The sequence below is a fragment of the Penaeus vannamei genome, chromosome 9 (genome assembly GCF_042767895.1).
Source record: "Penaeus vannamei isolate JL-2024 chromosome 9, ASM4276789v1, whole genome shotgun sequence".
NCBI lineage: Eukaryota > Metazoa > Arthropoda > Malacostraca > Decapoda > Penaeidae > Penaeus > Penaeus vannamei.
In genome coordinates, this window is record NC_091557.1 from 41567263 (window position 1) to 41584762 (window position 17500).

The window sequence follows — 17500 nt, forward strand, 5'->3', positions numbered from 1 at the left end:
TGACAAGAAATGTATTTTGGGGTGAGTTTTTGTTTTTGCTTTTGTTTTTCGTAATAAACTGGTTGGTGGTAATATACTATGTGTTGTGATGCGAGCAATGTTATTGTTTAAGGTAAAAGTTTCGTCAAGAAAGATGCAAATATAAACTGGTTTCTCGTGGGTTGCTTTGTTTATATCTTGGTTTGTTTGTATCTATTAGTCAATGTTTAATGTTTCATTTGAGTGTGTTTTTTGTCTCTTGTTCTTTTTTAAGTCTATATTAGTAGTGTATGGGTATATTTATTACACTATGTACGTGTATGTGATTGTAAATGTATGAATTAGAATCCATAAATGGCCGCGAATCGTCAGCGAAACGCGCGAGACAAACGCGAAGACTTACGGAGGATTTCCCGTCGCGGGTGACGCAGGTCCCTCCGTTGAGGCAGAAGCCGTCCCCGCACTGTGCCGGGGGCGCCTGGTCACTCTGAGTCTCCGAGGTCGTTGCGGAGGTCACCAACTGCGGCGGCAGCGACCCCGTCGGCGGCGTCGTCGTGTCGAAGACGGGCTCCTTCTCGCTCGGGCTGCCCGTGTAGTCGGGGGTCTCCACGGGGACGTCGGTCTCGCGGGCGGTGGTGGGCGTGGGGGACACCGGGACCTTCGTTGTGGTCGCGGGCGCCGCCGGGAGGGGGGAAGAGAAGGTCGGCATCGTAAGAGAAACGTGCGTGGCTGAGGGCTGCAGGTCAGTCGTCGGCAGTATGGCTGTCCCGTCAGGAGTCTGAGTCGTGGAGGTCAAGGCTGCGGCAGGGATTGGCGTCGTCGTCGTCGGCTCGTCAGCGGGGGTCGTGCTCGAGCCCAAGGAGGCGTTATAGAGCAGCTCGTCGTCGGGGATCGTCACATTCCTTGGCTCTACACTTGGTTCCGTCACAATGGTAAACTGGTCAACAAGACTGACTGTAGTGAGCGCCATGTCTGTAGGCTCGTCTGCCTTGGTCGTCGAGGGCAATGTGCTCGTCCCTGCGTCAGTCTTTGCGTCTGTCCCCAAGTCCTCGGGAGTTTCCGTCGTGGTGGCGAGGACTCCCACGGCAGAAGCTTGGGTGTACACGTGCTCCTCGGGAATCAACTCCAGCGTCACGGGAGTCTCTGAGGTGACGTCCACCGCCGCCTCTGTTGATGTCGTTGAGTCTTCGGTGGCAACAGGAGTGAGACTCGTCGTATCAACAGTAGCATATTCTGTTATGTCTGTGAGGGGCGTGGTTTGTGTTGGCTCAGTGTATTCTGTGGAGATTTCCGTCTGAGTTTCCGTAAACCTTACAATGTCTGTTGTTTGATGACTAATTAATGACACATCTGTTGTTTGTGCTTCGATGGTGACATCTGTTGTTTGTGTAGTCTCTGCTGTTATTGCAGTGTCAGTAACACCTACCGTTAATGTTGTATCTACAACATCGGTGCTCTCTGTTGTTAAATGGACAGTAGTTAAAGTTTCATCACTTGTTAATGTGGTTGTTTCTGTAGGTATACTTATTGTTGTTTCATCTACAACTGTTGTTGATGTGTCTCCGATATCTGTAGTTGGTGTGCGGGCAAAATCTGTCGTTGGTGTGCTGGTAAAATCTGTAGTTGGCGTCCTGTCAAAATCTGTAGTTGGCGTGCTGGCAAAATCTGTCGTTTGTGTGCTGGCAAAATCTGTCGTTTGTGTGCTGGTAAAATCTGTTTGTGTGCTGGTAAAATCTATGGTTTGTGTGCTGACAAAATCTGTCGTTTGTATGATGGCAAAATCTGTCGTTGGTGGTGTTCCCATAAAGTCTGATGTTGGCATAGTGTCAGCATCATCTGTCGTTTGTGTAGTGTCAGCAAACCCTGTTGTCGGCATAGTATCGAGAGCGCTTGTTGTATCGTCAGCTGTTGTGGGTGTCGTAGGTACCTCTGTGAAATCAACGACGGGTGTTGTAATACTGACATCATATAAGTCTGTGGAAGTCACCTGATCTGTTGTTAACTGAGTAGTGTCGTAGAATGAGGATGTGGTATCGGTCTCGGAAATCGCATCTGTTGTGGAGAATATATCGGTGGTAGAATCGGCGGCGGAGGTCAAATTATCAAGGTCAGAAAGAGTCGACGTCACGAGAGCTGTCTCAGTCGAAGTCCCGTCAGTCGCATTCCCGCCCGAGTCCTCGTAGTCTGGCGCGGGCGTCGTCCTCACCACGGGCGTTCTCGTCACGTCTGTTGCGTCGGGGACTTGCGTGGTGGAGAGGTCAGTCTGGGTCACGAGGTCGGTCACAGGAGCCACAGTTTCGGTGACATTGAAGCTCTCCTCGGGGGTGTAGGGGGTGGTGAGGCTGGGGAGCTCGGAGCCCAAGACACTGTCTTCGGTAGTGAGGAAGGGCTCAGTTACATTATCTTGGTCTGTAAGATAATCGCTTACGTTGTCTGGAAGATCTGTGGTCTCAGGCACAGGAGTTGAAAGCCCCGCCGTGACGTCTTCGGCTGTGGAAGTTTCACTGGGAAGCGAGGGGGTGACTACTAGGTCAGTCCCTGGTGCAAAAGTTTCGTTCCCTGTGAAGTCGGGAACAAGCGACGCGTTGCCAAGATCAACAGAGGTTGGCGGGGAAGCAGTAGCATCTACCGGGACTGACGTTTCAGCTGTAGTATCTACCAGGACTGACGTAATATCTGTGGCATCTACCATTACTGACGTCACAGCTGTAGCATCTACTGGGACGAACGTTACATTATGTACATCTACCATGACTGACGTTACATCTGTAGCATCTACCGGGACTGGCGAGACGAGGAGTAGCGAGCTAGGGGTAGGAAGGAACTCGGGTGTGGGCTCTAGCGCTGCTACAGTGACCAACAAGGGCGACGTACTCACTTCGACCTCCGACACGACAGACAAGGAATGCAGATCGGGCGCGGCCGTCGAGAACGAGCTCTCCAGCACCAAGGTCGGACTCAAGGAAGTGACAGCGGTCGCGGTGGCGGCCTCGGAAGGCGCCGTGGAGACGTCCTCCGGGAAGAGAGAGGAAGGCAGATCTGGAAGCACTGGTGATGGCTGCGTGGACATCGATTCGCTCCATTCCATGGCAGTGGAAGGAAAGAGAGGCGTAAACAGTTCGCTGGAAGAGTAAGGCACACTGGCAGTTATTAGCTCGGTATACTCGAGGGATACTTTGGCACTTATCACAGAAGACACAGTTGGGAAGTCCTTGGGGTCCCGCAGCGTCGACCGCAGGACACTAGTCGCGGAATCGAAACTCGGACTCAACGTTTCACTGGAAAAGTCATAATCTACAGTTACGGTTGGATACAGGGGGGCCTCGTCCGTCGGGGAGGGGGGAGGGAGGGTGTCAATGACGCTGATTTCCGTCACGTTGGCGAAGTGCGTGGCGTTGAACCACTGGTGATAGACGTCTGTCTCACCGGAACCCACTGGCTGGAAGGGCCGCCCGTCGAACCACGAAGGGAGCTCGGCGCACTCCTCGCCTGCGTCAGTCACGGCGCACTCGCACAGAGGACCCGACGCGGCGCTCGGGCAGCTGCAGAAGAAGCTGTCGATGCCGTCGATGCAGGAGCCGCCGTTCATGCACCTGGAGAGAGGCAGGTGTCACTCATGCCGCTCAGCAGTCCCTCTGATCAAGCATTTTTTTCATTAATTTTCTTTTTAATAATTTTGAAAAAAAACGAAAGGAAAAAATGGTGCATTATTTCAATACTATGATAACCTCCTTCCCATTTCAAATAACAAGAAACCGTAGTACTTCACTTACCGAGAGTATTTTCTCGGGACAGCCGACATTCTACATCAATTACAGTGTGACCTACACATTACAGAAAATATTCGATCGCATCTGTACTTACTGGAACAGGGTGTCAAAGAAGGCTTATATCTATAGACGTGATAAAGAGAAAAATAAACGAAACTTAAAGGAACAACGAAAGACGATTCGTTGTGTCAGATCAGCTGTTCAAGATACCCGGTCATTTTTGGTTTATCACTTTCACTGTCGATATTTCATCTTTTATCTCTGTCTACATCTCTCTAGCTATGTCCGCGATTCTCTCTCTCTCTCTTTCTCTCCATTCTCTCTCTCTCTCTCTCTCTCTCCCTCTCTCTCTCTCTCTCTCTCTCTCTCTCTCTTTCTCTCTCTCTCCATTCTTTTTCTCTCTCCATTCTCTCTCTCTCTTCTTTCTTTCTCTCAATCGCTCTCTCTCTCTCTTTCTCTCTCTCTCTCTCTCTCTCTCTCTCTCTCTCTCTCTCTCTCTCTCTCTCTCTCTCTCTCTCTCTCTCTCTCTCTCTCTCTCTCTCTCTCTCTCTCTCTTTATATATATATATATATATATATATATATATATATATATATATATATATATATATATATATATCCTCCCTCTCTCTCTCCTCTTTCCCCCTTCCTCCTCCTTCCCCTTTTTCTCCCTCTTCTTCCTCCTCCTTCACTCCCTCTTCCTCCTTCCCTCTCTCTCTCTCTCTCTCTCACACACACACACACACACACACACACACACACACACACACACACACACACACACACACACACACACACACACACACTCACTCGCTCACTCACTCGCTCGCTCACTCACTCACTCACTCACTCACTCACTCACTCACTCACTCACTCACTCACTCACTCACTCACTCACTCACTCACTCCCCCCCCCTCACCTTGGGGCATACGGGAGGCAGTCGTTATACTGATCTTGACACTGCGACCCGTGGAAATCCGGAACACAATAACAGGTGGCGTTGTTGTTCTCCATGACGCAGAGGGCGCCGTTCTCGCAGGGGTTGTCCTCGCAGAACACGACGGCGTCCTCGCAAAGCCTCCCCGTGTATCCTGTGGGCGGGAGGGACGTCGAAGGGGGGTTTAGAGGAGGTTGGCGGGTGGAGGGGTTGGTAGGGTTCTTGGGTGGGTGGGTGGGTTGGGTGGGTTGGGTGGGTGGGTGGTGGTGGGATGGGGGCGTGTTCTGGAGGGGTGTTGGAGGGAAGGGTTTGGTAAGGTTCTTGGGCGGGTGGGCGGGTGGGTGGGTGGGGGTGGGGTGGGGGTTAGGAGGTTGGCGGGTGGCGGGGTTGGTAGGGTTCTTGGGCAGGTGGGTGGGTGGGGTGGGGGAGTTCTGGAAGGGTGTTGCAAGGAAGGGTTTGGTAAGGTTCTTGGGCGGGGGGGGGTCTGGAAGGGTGTTGTAAGGAAGGGTTTGGTAAGGTTCTTGGGGCGGGCGAGCGGGGGTGGGGTGGGGTGGGTTCTGGAAGGGTGTTGGAGGGAAGGGTTCGGTAAGGTTCTGGGGGGTTCTGGAAGGGGTTGAGGGGTTGATGAAGATTCTGTTGGGAGAGCTGTCGTGGGTTGAGTTGGTGTTGAAACTATGGGTTACAAGAGGAGTTCCTGGTGGGCTAAGGCACAAAGGAAAAAAAAAGAAAGAATATAATGATGAAAGTACATGCATGCATAAACACACACACACGCACACACTCAAACACGCACACACTCAAACACACACACACACACACACACACACACACACACACACACACACACACACACACACACACACACACACACACACACACACACACACTCAAACATACACGCACACACACTCAAACACACACACACACAAACACACTTGTTTTTGACCCTGTAAAATCGCCAAAGACTCAGCTGAACTGCGCAACCATCTTGCACAGTCCGATTTGCGCAGTGCAGGTCGTGCATGTATGGGACCAGTTTACATAGCTGCTCAAGCCACGCCCGACGCCAGCCTTAATTCAGTCCCTTCCCGGAAATGCTTGCCCAAAGCCAGGTTCGAGCAAGACTAGTATGAGCGCGTATGGGCAAGGATCACGTGAACCGTATCCATGTTGACAAATGTAAAAAAAAGGTATGAATGAGAACGAATATCTTCACAATACAAGAGATGTATTTAACCGGTTTCGATTATATCTTCGTCAGAAATACATGAAATTTCTGACGAAGATATAATCGAAACCGGTTAAATACATCTCTTGTATTGTGAAGATATTCGTTCTCATTCGTACCTTTCCACAAGCATCACGTGTTGTCTTAAGGCGATGACGTTAACATCTGCGAGATGGTAGGCATATAAAACAGCGCGCGACTTTATCGAACTGTATCAGTTACATCCTTGGTTATGGAGAGTTAAGAGTAAAATTAATCCGACAGATAACTACTACTACTTATACTACTACCCCACTATTACTACTACTACTGCTATTTCTTCTACTACCTCTGCTACTACTACTACGACAACTACTACTACTACTACCACCACTATTACTACTACTACTGCTATTTCTTCTATTACCTCTACTGCTACTACTACTACTACCACCACCACCACTATTACTACTTCTACTACTACTATTTCTTCTTATACTAATACTGCTACAACACCAACAACTACTACTACTACATCATAACTGAGCAAATCCGAACAGAGTGGTATTACATTTTTTATTTTATACAATTTAATACAATTTTTTTCAAGCATTACATCCAGATTTTATTTACACAGACAACAGTACGGCTCAATGGTAAGGTTGTCAGGTTCAGCAACATATTCCTAAAGTGTATTAATTAATCTTAATTAATTGGAATAAAAACATACTCTAAATGCAGTGTTCAACAGGTATCTGGAAAGGCCAGAAAGAAGCTATGAAAAAATATATAATAATTTGGTTGGTTTGATTATGGTAATTAGAGGTCATTTTCGTAAACTCGGTTAGTAGATTCTCGCTGTCGCTGTCCTTTCAGTATCTGGACGTTTCTTATCGCTTCCTTTGCAATCTCTCTTTTTTTCTTTGTCTCTTTCTTTCTTTTTTTTTCCTTATCTTTCTTCTTTTTCTCTTTCTCACTTTTGTTCTCTCTCTCTCTCTCTCTCTCTCTCTCTCTCTCTCTCTCTCTCTCTCTCTCTCTCTCTCTCTCTCTCTCTCTCTCTCTCACTCTCACTCTCACTCTCCTCTCACTCTCTCTCTCTCTCTCTCTCTCTCTCTCTCTCTCTCTCTCTCTCTCTCTCTCTCTTACACCTCATTTTTGCTCTCTCCCTTACTTTCTTTTATGGCTTCTTTCTTCCTTCCCAATTCCATGAAAATAATCATACAGGAACAGGAAGCTACCCAGGGGAACTGACAGCGGCACAGGGGAGAGAGAGAGAGAGAGAGAGAGAGAGAGAGAGAGAGAGAGAGAGAGAGAGAGAGAGAGAGAGAGAGAGAGAGAGAGAGAGAGAGAGAGAGAGAGAGAGAAAGAGAGAGAAAGAGAGAGAAAGAGAGAGAAAGAGAGAGAGAGAGAGAGAGAGAGAGAGAGAGAGAGAGAGAGAGAGAGAGAGAGAGAGAGAGAGAGAGAGAGAGGAGGGAAGAAAGAACAATAAAAAAAAGAAAACAAAAAAAAAAAACAGATAAAATACAAAAAAAGCGTCGATTTTTGACTTACCGAACTGACAGGCGCAGGCAAAGCTCCCAGGAGTGTTGAGACAGACCGCGTCATGCAAGCAGGGCGTGGCCAAGCACTCGTCCACATCAGCTTCGCATGCCCGGCCGCTCCAACCTACACGCACGCACGCACGCACGCACGCACAAACATCCGACGTGGGGGAAGGGGAAGGGGGGGAGGGGAGAGAGCGTGTTAGTTGGAGATGTCGTAGTGGGAAAAAAGGACATTAACTTAAATTTAAACTATCGTAGAGGGAAAAAAGGACATCCATTTAAACTTAAACTACCGTAGAGAGGAGAAAAGGACATAAATTTAATCCTAAACTACCGTAGAGGCAAAAAAGGACATGTACTGAAACTTAAACTGCCGTAGAAGGAAAAAATAGGAGAACATTAGCAAAACTTAGCAACTTACCGTAGAGGAAAAAAAGGACATGCTGTAATGTTAATATTAAACTAACATCCGACGTGTTTTAAAGGGACACGATGAAGGGGAAGGGGGAGAGAGCGTTAGTTGGAGATGTCGTAGTGGGAAGAAAAAGGACATTAACGTAAACTTAAACTGCCGTTGAGGGAAAAATAGGACATTAACGTAAACTTATACAGCCGTAGTGGGAAAAATAGGACAAACTTAATCCTAAACTGCCGTAGAGGGAAAAATAGGACATAAACTTAAACTGCCGTAGAGGGGAAAAAAGGGCATTTACTTAAACTTAAACAAACTGCCGTAGTGGGAAAAAAAGGACATTAACTTAATCTTAAACTGCCGTAGAGAGGAGAAAAGGACATTAACGTAAACTTAAACTGCCGTAGAGGAAATTAACTTACACTGCCGTAGAGGGAAAAATAGGACATTAACTTAATCCTAAACTGCCGTAGTGGGAAAAAAGGGACATCAACTTAATCTTAAACTGCCGCATACGGGAAAAAAGGACAACTGAAACTTAAACTGACGTACAGGGAAAAAATAGGAAATTAACTTAAAACTGCCGTAGAGGGGAAAAAAGGACATTAACTTAATCCTAAACTGCCGTAGAGGGAAACAATAGGAAATTAACTTAAACTGCCGTAGAAAGGGAAAAAAAGGACATTAACTTCAATTTCAAATGTCGTGATGGGGAAAAAAATAGGATTAGCTCAAAGGCATAAACTTCCAGTGTTAGTAGATTATGTAGGAAACAAATGCAGAATGTCTATTTATTTTATATTATTATCACCATTTATATTTACATATTTATTAAATTCTGTATTTACCATTTATTGTACACGAGGAAAAGAATGGAATAAACAAAAAATCCAATCAATAGAAGTGAGAAAAAATAAGAAAAAAAATCTGAATAAAAGACGATTGCAAACTAAATAAAATTATTAAATAAATAAAAATGAAAAAATAAAATAAAAAATAGATAAACATATGGTTAAATAAAAAAGGGGGCTGGGCAAATTTGAAGACTTTAAATCTAAAAAATTATTTTAAAAACACGGCAAAAGAACGGAAGAGACAAAAAAACTTAATTAAAAATTAAATAAATATAAAACTAATGAAAGACAAATAAACAAACAAACGAGACAGACCTAAAAACAACAACTAAAACCTAAAACAGAAATAACCCTACTTTACCCCTTTAAAAAAGATAAGAAAAAAAGGAAAAATAACATATGTATATATATATATATATATATATATATATGTTTATGAAATAAAATATACAAATAAACATAAAAATAAACAAAATGAAACAAACTAACAAACAAAATAAAAAGAAAGAAAAATAAACATAAAAATAAACAAAATGAAACAAGGTAACAAACAAGATAAAAAGAACAAAAAAATAAACATAAAAACAAACAAAATGAAACAAATGAAGAAACAAAATGAAACAAATTATGAAGAAACAAAATGAAACAAATTAAGAAACAAAACGAAACAAATTAAGAAACAAAATGAAACAAATTAACACACAAGAAATAAAAATAAAAAATAAACATAAGAATTAGCAAAATCAAAAAAAAAAAAAAAAAAAACGAAAAAGGGAGAATTTGAACAACGTTTTCTCCCTCGTTCGGGGCCCCGGATGTCCCTTCCGCTCCAGCCGGCCCAGGGAGAGTGGAAAAGGTCGACATCGTAAAGGTCAGCCGACGAGTCTCCGTAAGGCTTCACAACCCTTTTCATAACCAGTTTCATAACCCTGTTCGTCGGCTTGTCAATCGTCTTCGTTGACATATTTTCTAAACGTGATGATAACCTTGAAAATGGTTATTATGGTTGTTCTCGTAACTGATATCAGACCATGCACATAATTATTTTCATATATATATTTTTTTATGTTTTAACAACTGTTCTTGTATAAACGTGTCCAGGCCGTTCTTCATAACCGTTTTTATTTCTTTTTTCACAAGCACCTTCGTAACCGTCTTCAAAACGTTTTCGTATTTGATTTTAAAATCGTCCTCATAACCGTCTCCAGACCACTCTCATAACCGTTTATATTCAAAATTTCAAATCCACCTTTATAACCGTCCTCGCTAGCACTCTCATAACCGTCTCCAGATCGCTCTCATAACCGTTACTATTCAAATTTTCATATCCACTCTTGTAACCGTCTTCATAACCGTTTCCTCAACCGACCTTCTCACTTCTCCGAACTAAACCCGTGTTCACTTTACGATAAGTGTGATTTGTATATAAAAACATAGAAAGAAAATATTTGTACAAATACGAAAAGGAAAGAAAGAAGAAGAAGAAAAAATAGTGGAAAGAAATGCCAAACAACCAATGCCCAAAACAGATAAAACAGTAGGGCAGTGTTCGTATAAATAATAGTAGTAGTAGTAGTAGCGTTGGTAACAGTGCTAGTATTGGTAGTAGTAGTCGTCGTAATAGTGGTAGTATTAGCAGTAGAAATGGTATTGGTGTTGTTATTGTTATTATTGTTTTGTAAATTGTGAATAGCTACGGTTTGTGTGTGTATGTATGTGTGCTTCCCCATTTGTGTGAATAACTTATTCTGGAAGAAGGGATACGCACCTACCAAAAAAATAAATAAATAAAAAATAAAAATAGAGAATATTATTAATAATAATAATAATAAATAGATAAATAATAATAAATAAATAACAACTCATGAACACTGAACAAAAACAAACCCAACTCCTATCATAACAGGTGTTCACGCACGCCCCCGGAGCGAAAGGACACATCGATCGGGAACAACAGAAGACCCGAGTATCTTCAACGAAATCTTTTTTCTTTTTTTTTCCTTTTCTTATCTATTGTCCAGATCGACCCTCCGTGACTCTGCACTTTTTTAAGCCTCGACGCAACAGCTCTTGTGTTCTTGAGGAAAAAAAAAATGGCGGGAAAATATATCGCCTTCCTCAATCGCCGTTTGAATTGTCGGTTTGGGATTAGGTTAAAAAAAATATGTATATGATATTTTTGTTTCTTTTTTTCCGCTTAAATATACATTTTGGTACGGAATTCCCACCATTAAATATTATCTGCAAGTGCAAATGCATAAGCACACTGTCTTATGCATATATATTTTTTTTTTAGTCTCGAAAAAATACGAGACCAAAAAACAACAAAAAAAAAAAACGAAGAATAAAAACAAACAAAACAAACGCGAAGGAAAGAAGAAAAAGAAATGGATATTGCAGGGACGAAAAATTAAAATTAAAAAGAAAGTTGATAAAGAACATTCAAAACAAAAGGAATAACCAAATGGAGGAAGGACATTTAAGATAATAAATATGGTGGGGTGAAAAAATACGAGAAAATAAATAGAGAAATGGAATCAGGGTAGAAGGCGAAAGGGGGAAAGGAAATAAATAGAATAAAGAAGATTCAAGAGAGTAGAGCGTAGAGAAAGAGAATATATAATAAAGCAAGGAAACGCAAAAAAAGGAAAAAAAAAGAAAAAAAGGAAGAATGAAAAACAAAGAAACAAAAATGCAAAAACGAATGAAAGAATAAAAAGAAACCGAATAAACGAGAAAAGAGGAGACAACATAATAATATAGATTAAAGGAAGAATGGAGAGAAAGCACGAGACAGAAAATAGAAGCATAGAAAGGAAAATAAAGCAGGAGGAGGTAAACTCACAATAAAAGAAGATACCTTTGGACGTTGAGAAAACAAAAGGGAAGAGAGGGAGGAAGGAGGAGAGAAGGGAGGGAGGAGAGCCCTTTGTAGGAGAAGGAAAAAGAGGGAGACTAGGAGGAAGAGATGAGGGTAGAAGGGAGGGAGAGTAGGAGGAGGAGGGAGGCAGGACAGAAGGAAAGGATTAGGTAAGAGCAGAAGGGACAGGAAAGGGGAGGGAGGAAGTTGGAGAAGGAGGAGGAGTAGAGAGGGTAGGAGGGAAGGAGGAGAGAGGGAAAGTGAAAGAAGGGAAGGAGAAGGAGGAGAGAGGGTAGGAGGAGGAAGGAGGAGGAGGAAGAGAGAGGATAGGAGGAGAAGGAGGAGGAGAGAGGGTAGGAGGAAAAGGAGGAGTAGAGAGGGAAGGAGGAGGAGAGAGGGCGGGAGGGAGTGGGAAAGAAGAGAGAACGTGGCTTAGCGAAGGACGGGCTGGGGGAGGAGGTAGGAGAAGGGGAGGCGAAGAAGGGAGGGGAAGGGACAGTCTCTGAACAAAAGAAGTAGACGACATAGCGTGCGCAATTGGTAACCCCTCCCTTGCAGCTATTATCGATATGTTACAGGCAATTGTCAACTTTTCTCTCTGACTACGTTTCTGCTTGCTTGTCGTGTTGCTTGCAGCGCCACGAACTAAGGGAAAGGTTAAGGGTGTAACGAATTTTGGGGGATTTTAATGAGTTACTTGGTACCTTATGTTGTTTATATATATATATATATATATTTTAATTTGAATTCGATGTTACGATGATTAGAGAAATCGTGCATGTTTTTTTTTTTTTTTTTTTTTTTTTTTTTTAGTTTGTAATTGATTTTTGTGTGTGTAGGAGGAGGGAGAAGGTAAATAAAAAGGGCGCTTTTATGAATGTGAAAACGTGATTGCGGCCTGCTGGTATGCTTAAAGAAGAGATCATCACGTGACACATGACACGAACTGACACAAGTCATAGACAAGGTCCCATACGACAGAGTCGGTGGCGCTAGCGAGATGGTTCGAGACGAGAGGCTTTGCAGAGACTGGCAAAAATAAATTACGTTCTACTGTTGTCGTTGCAGCACCGCTCTTTGGCATACCTAACACAGTGCATGCAGCAAGAATTAGCAAATTGCAGCGGTGTCGCATTACAGCATAATCACTGTTCATCAGCTCTGACGCCATAACTCAACGCTTACCAGTCCAAATACTCTTGAATCACGTGACTACGCTCCGCACGATGGCGAAAATTCAAACTGACGACGGTTTGTTTTCCTTTTTTTATTAACGCCTTTTTTTTCTAACCATAGCAACGCAACAAAGCATTAATAAAGATTTTTTGAGGATCGAGACCAGAGGATCCCCAGAGCTTACTATGCGACCGACAACCCCCCCCCCTAATAAAGATGAGTTGGCGTGCGGTGCCTAGTGATTAACCCCCTCCCTCCCAAATACCGACCGCCAACGACCGTCATCGTACATCTGGAAGTCGAAAGAAAACATCGTAAGGCTCTCGGATAAATATCGGATTATTCATCCTATCTATCGTCACCGTACGTCACCGGATTTGATCTTAATAGGAGTCGTATTTATGGCGATATTCCGATTTCATGGTGATGCATAAGATGCCAGATGCCGCCATTATTCGAATAATCCTTGATATGCATAGACAATGTCCCACTGATATAGTTGCAGATATGCGAATTATGTTTAGTATTTTAGTCTATAACAAATATTTCCACTCGAATGAAAAAATCACTATCGTGTTGATACTATGGTAGAAAACCCCGCAATGCACAAACTAGATTTACTGAAGTACTTCAATAAATCTAGTTTGTGCATTGTGTTTTTCTGCCAATTCTACTCTTGTATTTTAGTCAAACATTCAATCCCAATATTCATAGAAACTCTAAATATAAAATCGTAACTGATTCTACCATCGTCAAATAAACAGAATTTATACACCTCTCCCTCTCCCTCTCCCTCTCTCTTTCTATCTCTCTCGCTCTCTCCCTCTCTCTCACACACACACATTATTATATTTTCTCTTCCATTTATCCTCCAACCACTCTCCCAAGGGCTGTCCGCGCCTTGCAAGACGTCCGTAATTTCTTTTTGCAATTTAGGGAGAGTCCGCGGGGTACCTTCGCCCGGTCCGCACGCGATCGTCTTCGTACACAGATTTTTAGTTTTTTTTTTCAACTTCTTCTCTAATCGATGCGGAGCCACTGGTTTAATTAGGTCTGGTCTGGAACCCCCTTTTTTCCATGGGGACTAATAGACCTCTTTACCTCCCCCGGTGTGCTTAAAAAGACCGCTTGTTTTGGAAGATTTAAGGTTAAATGGCCTTTAAGGTTAAATGGCCTTTGTAGAGTACCTAACCTCCTTGTTTGGAAGGGAGAACAACGAGCTATTTATAAACTCTTCGCTATCAACCATGGCAGATTTCGGATAATAAACTGTTTTTTCATTTTTCTTCTTCCTCTTCTTCTTCTTCTTCTTTTTCTTTTTCCTTTTTCTTTTCTTTTTCTTCTTCTTCTTCTTCTTCTTCTTCTTCTTCTTCTCCTTCTCCTTTGTCTTCTCCTTAACTTTAATAATCTCTTCTTCTTCATCATCTTCTTCTTCTTCCTTCTTCTTCATCATCTTCTTCTTCATCATCTTCATCATCTTCTTCTTTCATCATCACCTTCTTCTTCTTCCTTCTTCTTCTCTCATTTCACCGGTGAAATTGGCTTTTCCTTTTTTAGTGTCTTGGACCGCACGAGTTTCATGATTTCTTTGCATGATGTCCTAACGTCTTGCTAACTTGTTGCGGTCTTGTGTGTGTGTTTGTTTGTTGTGTGGGCGGGCGTGGGCGTAGAGGGTTACGTCTTTGTTTTAGTTTGTCTGTGTATATCTGTTTATGTTGTCTGTTGTGTGTGTGTTTATCTGTTTATGTTGTCTGTATTTTCATGTTATATATATAATGTTTCTTTTTATTTTATTTCATATGTTTGCTTTTTAAAAATATTTTATATGCTTATCTTGTCTGTATTTGTGTTTGCAATTTGTGTGTGTTTGTGTCTTTGTTTGCATCCACATTTATATCTGTAAATTGTGTTTTAAATCATACGTATGCATTTCCTTACGTGTCTTCATACCTGTCCCTATAATTTCGTGTATTCCTATGTATATCCACCCCCTTATACTTCACATAACCCCCCCCCCCTCAATCTCCACATACCTCACCCACATAGCTCTGCTTCATTTTCTGACCTTCCCTTCCTAAGCTTCAGCTAGCTTATTCCACTGTCTCCATTCTTTCATATCCTGCTGAAAAAAAAACACACACACATAGCCCCCTCAAATCTCCACATATTTCACGACACAGCCCCCAATTTCCACATACCTTACCCACATACCCTCGAAATCCCCACAGCACCCAATCTCCACATACCTCATTCAACATAACCCCCAATTTCCACATAACTCACCACATAGCCCCCAATTCCCTCGTACCACCCATTCTCCATGCAAACCCTCCAATCACCACACTACCCACCAATCTCAACATACCCCCAGCATACCCCACCAATCCCCACATACCCCCACCAATCCCCACATACCCCCCCTTCCAATCCCCACATACCTGCCACCAACCTCCACCTACCCCCCCCGACCAACCTCCACATACCCCCCCCTCCCCCCGACATACCCCCCCCCCAATCTCCACATACCTGAGGGGCAGTCGCAGGTGTAGGTGAGGGCGGGGCCGTCCACACACACGCCCCCGTGGAGACACCTTGGGCCGTCGCCGATAGACAAGTCCGTGGCGTTGCAGACACTCACATCTATTTCGCAATTGACACCTGAGGAGAGCAAGAATAGGAGGGGGGGGGTGAAGAATAAGGATAGGATGGTGATGAATAGGGATAGGGGGATGGAGAATATTAATGATATAGGAATGAGATGATGGAGAGCAAGAATAAGGGGGGTGGTGAAGAAATAAGGATAAGGATGGTGATGTGAATAGGGATAGGGGGATGGAAGAATATTAATGTATATAGGAATGTGAGATGATGGAGAGGGCAAGAATAGGGGGGGGTGAAGAATAAGGATAGGGGGATGGTGATGAATAGGGATAGGGGATGGAGAATATTAATGATATAGGAATGAGATGATGGAGAGCAAGAATAGGGAGGGTGAAGAATAGGGATAGGGGGATGGTGAAGAATAAGGATAGGGGGATGGAGAATATTAATGATATAGGAATGCGATGATGGAGAGCAAGAATAAGGGGGGTGGTGAAGAATAAGGATAGGATGATGGAGAATATTAATGATATAGGAATGAGATGATGGAGAGCAAGAATAGGAGGGGGGTGAAGAATAGGGAAAAGAGATGGGTGATGAAGATAGGGATAGGGGGTGGGAGAATATTAATGATATAGGGAATAGAGATGATGGAGAGCAAGAAATAGCAGGGGGGGGGGGGTGAAGAATAGGAAAGAGATGGTGATGAATAGGGATAGGGGGTGGGAGAATATTAATGATATAGGAATGAGATGATGGAGAGCAAGAATAGGAGGGGGGGGGTGAAGAATAGGAATGGGATGGTGATGAATAGGGATAGGGGGTGGGAGAATAATATTAATGATATAGAGATATGAGCAACAATAGGGGGGGGTGAAGAATAGGAATGGGATGTGTAGAAGAATAAGGGTAGGATGATTGGAGAATATTAATGATATAGGAATGGAGATGATGGAGAGCAAGAATAGGGGGGTGAAGAATAAGGATAGGGGGATGGAGAATGAGGATAGGGGGATGGGGAATAGGGATAGGATGATGAAGAATAGGGATAGGGGGATGGAAAATAAGGATTGGATGATGAAGAATAGGAATGATATAGGAATGAGATGACGAAGAATAGGAATGAGATGATGAAGAATAGGAATGGGATGGTGAAGAATAAGGATATAAAAATATGATGAACAAGAATAGGATGATGGAGAACAAGAATAATATGAAGAATAAGAAATAAATATGATGAAGAATAAGAGTGAGATGATGAATAAGAATAGAATGAATAATAATAATATGATGATGAACAAGAATAGGATGATGGAGAACAAGAATAATATGAAGAATAAGAAATAAATATGATGAAGAATAAGAGTGAGATGATGAATAAGAATAGAATGAATAATAATAATATGATGATGAACAAGAATAGGATGATGGAGAACAAGAATAATATGATGAAGATTAAGAATGAGAAGATGAAATATAAGAATAATATGAAGAACAAGAATGCGAAGACGAAGAACAAGAAAAAAGATGAAAAAAAGAAAAAAAACATGATGAAGAACAAGAATAATAATAAGAACAAGGAAAAGATGATGAAGAGTAAGAATAGGATGATGAAGAACAAGAATGAGTTGAAGAACAAGAAAAAATTATGAAGAACAAGAAAGAGATGATGAAACACAAGAAAAAACATGATGAAGAACAATAATAAGAAGAAGAACAAGAAAAAGATGATGAAGAATAAGAAGAGGACGGAGAATAATAATATAATTTATAAATCATATACATTAACCTTATATTCTTTACTCATTTTTCCCTTATCTTTAATCCCACTCATACCCTTTCATCTTCTCATTTTCTCTTATCTTTTGCTCAATTTTCTAATCTACTAATTTTCTTTAATTTCTACTCATTTATCATTTTCCTCTAATCTTTTACTCATTTTCTATTATCTCTTCCTCATTTCCTCATATTTTAATCATTTTTCATTTTCCACTCATCTCTTCCTCATTTTCTCCCATTCCCATTCATTTCATTTTCTGTCATCTTTCTCTCACCTCTTCCTCATTTTCTCTCACTTTCCACTCATCTCTTCCTCATTTTCCACTCATCTCTTCCTCAATTCTTTCCTCTCATTTTCCACCCATCTCTTCCTCATTTTC

At 42.5% G+C, this 17500-nt stretch overlaps 1 protein-coding gene across 1 annotated transcript in view; it reads right to left on the reverse strand.

Annotated features, from left to right (window-relative positions):
- Positions 1-17500, reverse strand: part of eys (eyes shut) — an 82240-nt gene that overhangs the window by 24961 nt on the left and 39779 nt on the right. Inside the window, exons 5-8 of the mRNA XM_070125770.1 lie at positions 15267-15398; positions 7446-7559; positions 4670-4841; positions 383-3572 (exon numbers count right to left, since the gene is read on the reverse strand). Coding sequence (XP_069981871.1) covers positions 383-3572; positions 4670-4841; positions 7446-7559; positions 15267-15398 — 3608 coding nt within the window. The remainder of the gene's footprint in view (positions 1-382; positions 3573-4669; positions 4842-7445; positions 7560-15266; positions 15399-17500) is intronic.